This window comes from Lynx canadensis, chromosome D1 (assembly GCF_007474595.2).
Source record: "Lynx canadensis isolate LIC74 chromosome D1, mLynCan4.pri.v2, whole genome shotgun sequence".
Lineage (NCBI taxonomy): Eukaryota > Metazoa > Chordata > Mammalia > Carnivora > Felidae > Lynx > Lynx canadensis.
The window spans coordinates 75867942-75880945 of record NC_044312.2 but is presented as its reverse complement, the minus strand read 5'-3'; the positions used below and the strand labels follow the sequence as shown (position 1 = coordinate 75880945).

The 13004-nt window shown below is 48.9% G+C and overlaps 1 protein-coding gene across 6 annotated transcripts in view; it reads right to left on the bottom strand.

Moving 5' to 3' along the window:
• Window positions 1–13004, bottom strand: part of NAV2 (neuron navigator 2) — a 397314-nt gene that overhangs the window by 23865 nt on the left and 360445 nt on the right. For 4 of the 6 annotated variants that reach the window (XM_030331653.1, XM_030331654.1, XM_030331656.1 and 1 more), the window contains 5 exons: window positions 12347–12355; window positions 11760–11932; window positions 3987–4140; window positions 2412–2574; window positions 1588–1688 (listed from right to left, as the gene is read on the bottom strand). In XM_030331653.1, coding sequence (XP_030187513.1) covers window positions 1588–1688; window positions 2412–2574; window positions 3987–4140; window positions 11760–11932; window positions 12347–12355 — 600 coding nt within the window. The remainder of the gene's footprint in view (window positions 1–1587; window positions 1689–2411; window positions 2575–3986; window positions 4141–11759; window positions 11933–12346; window positions 12356–13004) is intronic. The other 2 variants (XM_030331655.1, XM_030331657.1) reach the window with 1 other exon arrangement.

Sequence of the window (13004 nt, the reverse complement as noted above, 5' to 3'; positions counted from 1 at the left end):
CTCAGGATAGAGTATGTTCAATTTTTGTTTTCTTTTTAAGAACGTTTATTGCTTTTCTGCTAATTAAAACATACTCGATTCAGAAAACAAAACTCTGGGAAGTTCACAAAAAAATATTCTTTTTCTCTTTCTTTTGAATTTGTGTGCACAGGGCTCTGCATGGTCAGGGCTAACTAATCACGACAGTAACAAAAACTAATAGAACATTCCGTTTTGTCGGATTTTAAACTCTTAGATCTGACATGCTCATAAGGATACAGAAATATGAGGGTGGCAGCAGGGGGTGGGGGGACAGTGGCATATGTGGCAATTAAGCAAAATCAGCAGAGAAAAGAGCACCGGCCTTGCAATGAGAAGATCTGGCCTCCCCAGCTCCCTTGTAATCTTAAGTAAGTGATGCTCAGGCATTATGTTTCTCAGTTGTAAACTGAGGTGACATCATCTGGTCAACCAACTTCATTTGGATGCTGTGGTGATCCAATTTTTAAGAGGGACTCAAACTTTTGTGAAACGTACAATTTACCTGTTCATGTTGAGGACCACGAGAATGATGCAAATCCACAGGTATCCCCTGATTTTTTTTTTTTTTTTACAAGAATGTTCCAAGAATGGATTTGCCCCTGATAGTCCTATCACTAGTCAAGCTCTGAAAATGGAGCTCTTTATATGTATTGGATCTTTTTTAGGCTAGATGATGAGAAAATCGCTGGCAGCTCCAAACTCTGGGCCTATCCCCTCCCGTAAGACTCAAGGGCCAGCCACACAGCGGAATCCTCTGGCAAAGAAAGTCGGGCCGCACACGCTTTGTTTCGGTGGGCACTGTGGGTTCCCTAGCACTCCGAGACTACAAATAGCGTGTTGGCGAGAATGCTAAGACACATCCAACAAAAAACTGAAGAGGACTTGAAATAGCGACTTGTGAAGTCTTTCTCCACTTATATGAGGTGGTCATTTGGATTTAATCAGTGACTAAAAATGAACTTTGTCAACCCCCACCCCTACCCCAAAATAGTCCCTAGTGCGGGTGTGGCCTCCTCAGACTCTGGAAGAGAACAGAAACTCCTCAGAAAACTGAGATTCCTCAGCTTCGGGGAGTCAGGACGCCCCGCTGGCTTCACTTTTAGCCACGTGTGTCACCGGGCCACCTCAGTCTCCCACGTTCTCCGCAGTCTCTGAACACCGGGCAAAACGGGTGCTCTCGGGTCAGCTGGGATTGGTCAGTTTGCTTCTGTGCCTTCTGTGCTCACGGTGCTTAGCTGCCTCAGAAGTGCTTTAGGAACACATGACCTCAGAAAGGCCATTTCTGACTGATGGCAGCGTTTAGTTGGTTCCGTGGAAAGGCAGCAGGGGAATATTTTTAGTACCGTTTATTAGACTTTGCAAACACGAGAGGGAGGGAAGAGCCGTTTGCTCCCTTTAATTGTGTCAAGATGCTGCTGGGGATTATGGTTAGTGAAGGAAGGGGTTAGTAGTACTTCCAGATCACCTCAGGTGCTGAGGTGATCCGGTTTGACGATGACATCACTAAGCTAGGTAGTTCTACCTGGGGGAAGGGACAAGCAGAGCAGGGAAAGGGATCCAACTAACCTCCTTCCACTTCATTTCCTCCTGAAAGCTGACAACTATCTTAACATGCCTGCCTCCTTCCTTCCGAGCCGAGCATTCACCAGTGTCATCCAGCAACATGTCTGCGAATGGAAAACATCAACAGCCTTAGGCACATGGGGACAGCAAAGCCGGCTTCCTGACACCCCCGCTGCTTGTCCGCACGGCAGCGGGACAAACCAGGTGTCGGGGTGCGGGGAAGGGGGGAGGGCGGAATGGAGAATGCAACCACAGAAACCAACGGTGGACCGACCGAGGAGCCAGCAGGCTGACGATGTACCTTGCCAAATGGAAGTGCGAGGCAGAGGCTCAACCAAAACGACAGCAACGCAGCATCATGGGTAAGAAATCAAAGCGTCAGCCTCAATATGCTTACAAAGAAAACCTAGATCGTGTTGGCTAGTTACGGTGCCGGCCTGGAATCCATCCTGAAGGTGGGAAGACCGTACGTACACCAAGCCATTGCCCCAACTGGGACCTGCTACTACGGGGTTTCTATGCAGCATTCGGCTTGCAGGTCACAGCCTCTTCAAATGGATCAAACGGAACTCAACATGGTGGACGAGAGGATCCAAGCGTGTGGCTTGGAGAATTCGGGGCACTGGAGCAAAGCATGACAGCAGTCTAACGGCTGGGCTCATGTTGGTAGCAGACGCACACCCAGACACACACACACACCCCAAGTGCACACACGCCTGTTGCCTCTCCATTTGATCTGTTCACCTGCTTATCTCGGGGCTCTTGCTTGGAGAGTGGAGTGCCAGCTGCAGGCCCCGACCTGCCCCCAGTCCCGTGATGCCACTCACCCAGGCTGGTTGACTCGGTGAGGTTCAAGCTGTGCTGGGAGAGGCCCATGGACTGCCTAGGGGAGGCGGAGAGCGACACCTGGGACGGCGCCCGGCTGCACCCGCTGCCTTGAGACTCCGACTTTAGCCGGTCGTTCTCAGCTTTCAGCTTCTCTATCTCACTCTGCGAAGAGTAAGGGAGAGGTTCACTTACTAGGTGGAGGTAACACGGACGAGCCTTATTCTGGAGGAGGAATCGGAAGGTTCCCTGCAGGGATCAAGTGGGTACCCCAGCCGAGGCCGTCAGTCACACCGCCAGAGAGATTCGGCTGTGCTTGCTGTTTGCATATATACAAGACCTGTCTGGCAGGGCAAGGGCCATCCTTTTGGAGAGATGGCCTCTGAAAAGAACTCAGAAATGTTTCCCAGAGTCTGCTGTCCGAGTCCTAAGTGAAAAAGGGGCCTACAATCTAAGAGGTTTGAGTGACTCTGGGCTTGACAGGTGTCTTTCCTGCAGGACTCAGAGGCTTTATGAACTCCTCTGCACTGGGGAGCTCAGAGGGGCACACAACGTGTAGCAACCCTAAACACAGTTGATCAAGGAGTTCTCCTTTCGCTGAGCCTCTCCTGGAACAAGTGTTCCATGGAATCCCCTTTGGAAAATGCTGTCCTCCAGTGAGGTCCCGTTCGGCAGAGCCCACAGGTCTCTTTCATTTTTATGAATATTTAGAGAAAACCCTACTATGTGCAAAGCATGGGTGCTACAGCCTGAGAAAGGGATGCAAAAAAAAAAAAAAAAAAAAAAAAAAAAAAAAAAAAAAAAAGCTAAAAGACCCAAATGCCTTCCAATCCATGATGGAAGGCAAGGGGTTGTAAGAACAAATCTATAGGAATTCAGACGAGGGCACTAACGCTTCCAGAATGCAGGGCCTGGGAAAACTTTGCAGAGTAAGAGGCTCACCTTTGAGGAAAGGGTCCAATTCAGATGTGCAGAAAGAGATCTTTGTGGAGGGAACTAGATGAAACAGAAATCCCTGGGCAGCCAAAGGGAGCAGGGGCTCCCTCTGGCCATTGAGTTGAGTCTGGAAAGTGGAACTGTGAATAGGTGGGTAGTAGATTATGAGCAAAAAGGGGGGCGCCTGGGTGGCTCAGTAGACTGAGCATCCGGCTCTTGGTTTTGGCTCAGGTCACGATCTCATGGTTCGTGAGTTCGAGCCCCACGTCAGGCTCTGTGCCGGCAGTGCAGAGCCTGCTTGGGATCCTTTCTCTTCCTCTCTCTGCCCCTCCCCAGCTCGCTCTCTCTCAAAAATAAACAAACAAACTTGCAAGAGCCAATGGCAGAGCCACTGAAAGTTACACAAAGGGGAGACGCATGGTTCCTCCTATACCTTGAAAAGACTCATCTTTGGGCAATATCCGGGAGGACATGAAAAGAGGAGGAGCCTCGCTGCTTTGGAATAGAAAGAGAAAAGAGAGAAAGAGGCTAGGAAAGCAGAGGGCTGCAACGGTCTGCAGCCCTAGCTTGGCAGAGAGCAGCCTCCTGCCACTCCCTCCCCAGACAGCCTTGGTGGGCCCAGCCCATGCTCCCGGGCTCACCTGCATCCTGTTCATGGCCTCCCGGAGCTGGTCGAGCTGGTGTGCGGAGCTGAGGGCTTCTAGGCGGATGTCTGTCAGCTTCATCTCCTTGTCTCTCAGCTCATTTCGGAGCTGCATGACTGTCTCGGCTTCACTATCCATGCACTCTGAAATTCTAGGGAAGGGGGGTGGGTGTTACTGATGAGAACAGCTCTGAGTTCATCTCCCTCCAGTTCTCCACTGACCACTGGTCCACATCCATCAGCAGGTCTGTGCAGCAGTGACCCTGTCTAACCATCTTCCCAGCGCTTCCTGGAGGCAATAAGATCAAAGCACCTGAAATTCACAGATTGTATTACCATCTTCCCTTGCAGAGCTCTGGCACTCAGAATGGCTTTGGTGTGCCTTTCGACAAAGTTCCAATAATCTGGGATAAGCAGGAGCTGGCCAAAGGGAGTAGTAACTTTTGGGGCTTGAAACCACCCCCCCCCCTCCAATGTGTACCCAGCTGGGCCCCTTTAATGACACCACAGGCTCCTTGAGATCTGAACCCACTCAGAGAAGGAAGGTCAACTGTCTGTTTTAAAGATTAGACACTCTAAGGTCAGAAAGCTGAGGAGTGATTTTTATTTGCCCCCAAATGAAAGTAACCTAAAGATTCCTGTGGAGGGAGTTAGTCTATTTTTGGTCACATTCTGAAACTCAGTCTTTTGAAAGTGTCTTGAGAGAACAACATTCCTTCCTTCCCCCACCCTTCCACACTGCTTCATAAGCTCTCAGCAAGGAAGGGAAACATCGTGCACAGTCAGCAGACAGGGTGATAGGATACAGAAGCCAGTCTTAGGTGAAAATTGAGCAACAGCGTTTTTCAGTGTCGTCCTTTCCACCCATATGCCATTATCACCTTCCAGGCTGGGTTCCCTATGTGATTAGTCAGGTTTGCTGTTCGGATACCTGGCAGGTCAGCACTAAGTGGAAGACCAAATCTCCATGTTAGAAAAGGTGGCTCTATGAAAAAAAAAAAAAAAAAGGATGGTGATTTCAAAGATCATTGGTTCTGGGGTGAGGGGTGATCCAGAATAAGAAGCTTTGACATTTCTTGGACTGAAGACTGGAAAAAAAAAAAAAAAAAAAAAAAAAGGACATGCTCCTAAAGTTACAAAGCTGAAGCTGATTATCTCTGAAAGATATGATGAACATGTGGTCTCTGCAGAAATAACTGTGCAGCCTGCTCTCCAAGACCAAATTCTGGATCTGAGGCCAAAAAAAGCCTGACCTGTAAAACGGGTTGAGGGTGTGGAAGTGTTCATTGCCAGGGGGAAACCATTTATAATCGTTGGAAGAAGTGTAATTGTATTTGGGGGGCAGAAAGGACTAGAAGAAAAATTTAACACCTGAATAGCCAAACTGTTCTGTTGTTATTTTCTTGACCTACACCTGAATGGTTTTCATTTGAGGGATGCAAAGAGAGGAAAACCACCTCCTACTTTTAAAAGTTGTCAGTAGCCAAGGGAGTTTCTTGGCTTTAAAATCTTTTAAAAACTCTGACTCCTGAAAATATTATGATCATTCCCATTCTATACCCATGACAAACCGAGGCCAACAGATCTGGGACTAAGAGGGCTAGAAGATGTCTCTAGAAATCAGATCTTGCCCCTCCCCCAACCCTCACCCCTCTCTGCGCTGTGAGTAGGCTATAGTTTGTAAGGTTTAACTAAATGGTCATGCCTTTCTGGTTTGCAAGGTTTGCAGTGGGAGCTTGCAAACACTAGTTTCTTCTTGAGAGAGGAGTACGGGTTCCTGGTTTAAATGGAGAGTAAAGTCTGAGCAAAATTCCATTGTGACACTCCAGGCTTCGCTAAACCACGCCCTGCACAGACTTGGAAGGCTCCAATTCACTGTAGAGAACAGTTAGCCTCCATTCACACCATCAGTCGGGTGCGTCTGGCGCTCCAGGGCAAGGCATTTTGCCCCAGTCTCCTTCACATGATCTGTACATTTTCCCCAGAAGCTTCCTCAACAAGACAGACAAGACTTCCTCGGCACCCACCTCTGTGGGCTGTATCACATGAGCTACTTTGCGAAGCTTGGCCAATGAGAGGGGATGTCCTCCTACTTAGCACAGAGATGTTGAAAATTAAGGGTTTGTTTTTTTTTTTTAAAGATTTTGTTTTCAAGCAATCTCTACACCCAACAACGTGGGGCTTGAACCCACAACCCCAAGATCAAGAGTGTCATGCTCCACTGACTGAGTCGGCTATGTGCCCTGAAAATTAAGTTCTTCTGCAGCAGCCCCAGCTAGGTTTTAGTCTCTATCTATCCCTCTTGCCCAGGACAGCACTTTTTCCCTTGGTTCCTTCCATGCTAGACCTTTGTACATCTCTGATAATTTGGTTGCACTCAACAGGTTACCCCCTACATGGCTGGCTGCTCCAGGACCAGGGTTCTCTGCATCATTTCTGGTGTCTGAGCACACTGATCAAATGTAACAGGTGCTCAGTAAATTCATATGGAATACACAAACGACTATGCCAGGCATGTGAAGAGTATTATTTAATTTACTACATCTACTAACAACTCCTTGAAGAGGTATTGCCATGATCTCCTTTTAAAAGGGGGGGGGAGGAGTCCTAGAGATATTAACAGGCCCATTAAAAATGACAGAATCATGGGCAGCTGGGTGGCTCCGTTGTTTAAGTGCCCGGCTCTTGGTTTTGGCTCAGGTCATGATCTCACAGTTCATGAGTGTGAGTGCTGCATTGGGCTCTCTGCTGTCAGCACAGAGGTCGCTTCGGATCCCCTGTCCCCATCTCTCTCTGCCCCTCCCCTGCTCATGATCTTTCTCCCTCAAAAACAAATAAACATTAAAAAATAACAACAAGCCTCCCCGCTCCCCAAAATGACAAAATCAGGATCAAGTCTGGTGGGTCTACGTAACTCTAGAGCCCATGCTCCTGAATTATATCCAGCAGGCACTCAATACATGCTCATCCACTTCATGGACTACTTCCTGAAGCAACCTGATGTAGATTTTCTCCTACTCAGTCCCTAACATGATACTCCCAAATCTCCACTGTCTTGGCCCAAAGGCAGGGTTGGTGGCATACCTAATTTTAAATGCCTCCAGTATGGGAAACACTGCCTTCCCACGTTACCATTCCTTTCGCCCACAGGGTAGGAACTTTTCTGAGCCCCCTACCCCACCCTCCACTTCTCTGCCTCGGGTTTCTTCTTTGAACTTCCTCTCACATCTAGATTTGCACATTCTTACAAACCCTTCAAGGTTGGAAAGAAGCATTTGCTCTCTGCCCACCCTTTGGAAAACCAGACCCAAAACAAACATCTCCAGTGTGCATGGATGCGGTGGAATGTCAGAGAAGGTCAGCAGTGCCCAGAGTCTGCCCCCACCCGATCCCTCCGGGGAAAGTGGTTTGGAGGGAGCCTTCTCGCAGCGGCCGCTGGGGGCGCTGCACAGCCCAGTGCGGCATCATCTCTTTCTCTTCCTCATCCTCCCTGGCCACCCAGCAGCACTTGACCCTGCTACCAGAAGTTTCTTCTCTCTGCTTCTGTTTTCCTCCTACCTCCTCTCATCTCACTGGCTGCTCTCCTTTCTCTTCAGAGCACCCAAAGTTCAGTCCTTGGCCCTCTGGCTCTTTTCCATCTCCATTCAACCCCGGAGAGAACCCTCCAGATTCCAGCTTTCAATACCACCTATGAGCCCATGTCCACCAGATCTACGCCTCCAGGAGTCCCAGGATGGTTGGCATGTCCATGTGGATGCCTCCTGAGCAGCTCTGACTTCAAATAGCCAAACCAGAGCTCCTGATGCTCCCCCCACTCTGCCCCATCTGCACCTCTTACCGATTCAAGAAACAATACCTTCACATACCCAGGTACTCAATTTGCAAATCTAGGAATATTCAAGGGTTATTCTTCTCTTTCCCCTCACACTCCACATCACCATGTGCTGTCAACTTTCTTCTTGAACACATCTTAAACTCACCTGTGCTATGAATTACCATTTGTTTCACTTACGATCTGAACGTCTACAAATCCAATGGTATCTACCTCCATGCAGCTTATACTGTAGATTTTTGGGTGGCGGTGTGTGTGTTGGCGGAGGGGGGGGGTACAAAAAACAAATAACCTGGGGCAATCTACACGTCAGGTGGTGGTATGTGCCATGGTAAAAAATAAAACAGGGGAAAGGGAGGTGATGGGGAGTGCTGGCGGTCATGGGGGCGTTATTTTACACAAGGTGCACAGACAAGGCATTACTGAAAAGGTAACACTGAACAGAGACGTGAAGGAAGAGAATATCTAGAGGAAGAGTGTACCAGGCAGAGAACAAAGAAAGGGCAAGGGGGTGTGATTAGAGTGCTCAAAGGACACGAACCAGGCCATCGTGGGGAGGATGAGGAGGAGAGTGCTATTGGCCTCTTATGTGGTTGCCCTTCCTCTCTATTCCTTATCTACAGAAAGGAGACTGATCTTTGTGAAACATGAATTCAGAGGATCTTACATTCCTGCTTAAAACTCTCCAGTGAATGCGCTGTCTGGCTGGCTCGGTCGCTAGAGCAAGTGGCTCTTGAAGTCGGGGTCGTGAGTTCAACCCCCACATTGTGTGTACAGATTACTTAAATAAACTTCAAGAACAAACAAACAAAAGAAACCTCTCCAACGGCTGATAACCCATCACACATAGAAGCAGATGCAAATTTACTTTGACTTCAAAGTCTCCCGTGGTCTGGCCCTGCCTATCTCCATGGCCTCCTTTCTTACCACTTTCCTACTTCCTAACCATGCCGCAGCCACACTGGCCACACACTGGCCATCCCTTGTTCCCAGTCTCCACCTGAGGCTCCTTGCACTATCTGGGGCGAAGGCTGCCCTGCTCCCCACAGTCTATTTCCTTTCCCTCCTGGGTGCGGAGATTTCATTTCTTCCCTTGTGGGTGGGATGACCCTGTTCAGTGGACTGTGGACAGAGAGGACATGTGTCTCCTCTAGGTCTGGCCCATAAAACTCTCTAAGAGAAACCCCTCTTAGAAACCCCTGCACTCTCTCCCCTCCCCCACCTCACCTGCTGGCTGAACACAGAGCACTCAGCGAAAGACTCAGATCCAGTGGGATGGCTGAATCCAGATGGAAGGAGTCTTCCACGCAGGCTGCCCGACTCAGAACTGGGTTCTGAGCTTTGGGACTCCATGTATTACAGCAGCTAGGGTCACTGACCAGAACTAACCAACGGTCTCTCTTGTCTTGAAGATCTCAGCTGCAATGTCACCTCCTTTCCGGACCATTCTGTCTACAGTTGCTGTAGTACTCCGTATCCCAACACCCTATTTTAATTCCTAGCATTAACCTAACCCTGAGCTGTTTTCTAGTTCATTCAGATTTACTTGTTCGATGTCTGCTTTTCGCCCTGGTCTACGAGAACTGAACTTTATCTGTCTTGTATGCCCTTGTAACCGGTGACTGGCACAGAGCCAGAGCAGAAGCTCGGAAGTAAAACAGCTACACTGGGTGGTGTCCCCGCTGGTCCCTAATCCCTAGGGGTGGGACTCTGGTGAGCATCACCTTAGGCCTCTTCAGAACATCTAGAGTTGTGCCCCGCTTACATGGGTTGTTACATACAATGTTTAAATCCATAAATAAGGAACAGGCGAGTTCCTTTTTCTCCTGGTCAGACAAACTGAGGTGCTCTGGGATGATGGCATGTGTGTCACAGGCAACTGGCCTCTTATTAACTTCTGAGGCACCTAGCGGGTCAAATAGGACTCACACTCTTGGGCATTTACCTAATTCTTTACACAAGAACACGGGCCTAGACGCACTGTGGCCCTGTCCTCAGTGGAGCTGCTAATGTAAGTAAAATGGAGACCCCCCAACAGAGCCATACTTCATGGGTGGGTGGGACTGCTAAAAACTCAAGGCCTTAGGCTGTTTTCCTGTCTTCCACTTTCTGTCTTCCACGGTGACCACGTGGCTGGTGCGCTGCAAAGACTTGGCCGAGCCCCCTGCTCACAGGGCATGCACCCATCTGGTAAGCTGGCCTTCGGACACTTATGCAGGCTGCTGTCATCAGCAGGTGCTGCTGTCTTCAGCTCCGGCGGCTGGATGGCTAAGCGGACTTAGAGTCAGCACCACATACCTGGCTTCCTGAGACTGAAGGAGAAGAGGAAGGAGGCCCTTTAGGCACAGTGTCTGACTAGGCCCTCACGAGGATCCAGGGAAGCAGATGTAATTAATCTCCTTTTTACCATTGAGGAAACCGAGGTGTCTACAACGACCCACTCCCTTGTCCAACCCTAGCTCAGTGGCTGTTTGGACCCCAGCCACAGCAGCTCTCTTCTCCTGGGTACTGGCTCATCTTACTAACGGTACCGCAAACCACACGAGCTCCAGGTCTTTCACTCTTGGCCTGGTATACTCATGGTCTCTAAGGGAATGCAGTCCTATGGGGCAAGGGTAATCTTTCTCACTATTCCAGGAGCTGACACCTGGGTCCCCACTTGTCCATCCCAAGCCATTCCTGACGCACTTCTGTCTGTGGAGTCTGGGCCTTCTGTTATTAGATGGGGCACAGGACTGTCTCCCTATACCTCTGATGGAGCAATGATCAGTGGGTGCTCAGTGGAAATCATGGGAGGTTGGCGACTCTTCCCTTCTACCTACCTAGTTGCCAAGGGGAATAGCAGAGAAGCCAAGGTCACGTGAGCAAACGCCTATCTCACGTAACAGGAGCAGCGGCGCTCCCGAGGAGCTCTGTACAAACTGACTCATCTAAAATTTACTACCCGTAGATTTCAGTTAATCAGTAAACCACTCAGCCATCAAAAAGAATGAAATCTTGCCATTTGTAATGACGTGGATAGAGCTAGAATGTATTATGCTAAGTGAAATAAATCAATCAGTGAGAGGCAAATACCCTATGATTTCACTCATACGTGGTGGGATTTAAGAAACAAAACAGATGACCATATGGGAAGGGAGGGAGAGAAGAGATGGAAACAAACCACAAGAGACTCTTGACAATAGAGAACAGAGGGTCGACAGGGGTAGGTGGATGGGAGATGGGCTAGATGGGGGATGGGTATTAAGGGGGGCACTTGCTGTGATGAGCACTGGGTGTTGTATGTGAATGATGAATCACTGAATTCTACTCCTGAAACCAATACTGCACTGTATGTTAATTCACTAGGGGAGTTCATGGAGATGAATCATTTAACCAAAGATAGAACCCTTTGGTAAAGACAATTGTCACCGAGTCTTCTCCATTTTTTTAACTTCCAAATGCTGAGTGTTGACCTTGGAGAAAAGAGTCAACACCAAATTTTGATCACAGAAGAATGGCATCGTCTCTTTACGCTCTGTCACGAAAATGAACTGGAACTTCAGCAAAAACTGTGAACACGTGTATCACCATCTTTCCTCCCAGTAAGATGGTTGTAGTTCTTTCCCATCCATTTATATCGTTCAATCCTTAGGACAGGATAAGTAGCCAAGAACCATTATCCTACTTTGGCAAATAAAACAACGTAAACAGAGAGGTTAAGCAACTTGCTCATGGCTGCTACAGCAACGCCACTGGGACAACGGAAGATTCCTTTCTCTTTCAACCTCTCCAGTCCTGAAACATTGGTGGAAAATGCCCAGTCCTGTGAAGCACGACATACAAGGCCCCAAGGGGCAGACGCATCCTAACAGGACACCTAGCCCTTCCGGTTTGAGGGAGTTCCTAGAGGCCAAAGGCATCATCAGCCCAGCGTGTGTCCCTGACAGACAGACTTACAGGGAGTTGGAGTGAGAGCCCCTCAGCAGCGGAGTGGAACCCGTGGAGCCATTGTGTGGTAACTTTGGCGAGGAAGGCAACGAAGAATCTGTCATCTCCTCGATGTCTGAATGAGAGGATGCAGACTTGGGGGACTTCTTCTTCCCGAAGGCTTGCTTGAAGGAGCTGCGTAACTGAATATCCGAGACTGTCAGCCTGGCACGGGCTGCCACCCAACACCCAGGCCTCGGCAACACAGAGACATGCAGACAAAAGAGCAATTAATTCTCCCACGACTCCCCCCCACCCCCCAACCAATGACAGAGGTTCCCAACAGCTCTCTTGAATCAGTGCAGTAAGGGAAGAAGAGTTATCTGGTGCTGACAGCTCAAAGGACTGGACCTGTGGGTGACATTCCACGCCTACTCCTGCTTCGAGGCTAGATGCCAACAGCAAGACAGAGCCTGGCTCAGCAGATGGATGTCGGGAGGATGAGGTTACACAGCAACAAAGCAGGATGCTCAGACATGGTGGCGGATGCGGGTGAGATTAGTCATATCAATGGATGGGTTAGCTTGGTATCTGATATTAACGGTGGTCTTGCTTACCTCATTGACCTGCCAGGGAAAACGCAAGCAAAAATGGGGGAGGGGAAGGAAAAAAGACAATTTTTAACAGAGAAAGCCAGTGACAGGGAAAGCTTCGGACTTCTCAGACACGACATGGCTAATGATAAACACCACACACACAGGAGGTTTCTGGTAAGAACGTGAATCTTTCAGGGCATTAGGGGCATCTTCCTCCGTGAGGAAAGGCAAGGACTAGTGCTTCTGGAAGGCCCTATAGTCCGAGTTCTTCCAGCTTCTTTGTCTAGTTGAAATGACGGCCCTCACCTTCCTGTGCTTCTCACCCTGTGTCTTTTATCAGCCATCTCTCTGCACCTTAACTTGTTTTTGGCATGTCTGTGTCTTCTTCTCTCAGCAAGAAGGGCTTCACTGCTGCACTAGGCCCCAATGCAGCCCTTTGGAAGATCTCAGGAGTTCCCGCTATCCTGGCATACGCGTAAGAACAAGCAGGGAACTAGCCACCTCGCTTACTACTCAAACAGTGGGTATTTGTGAGAAATTCATTAGCCATATTGGGTACAGGGAACTGGTACCTCACAAATTTCCCACATCATGCGACGGATCTGAAAAGTCCAACGAGAGTATTTATTCTAATGAGAATCAAGAGTTAAAGTGCAGGGTCTTCTCTGAAAGCCACAAG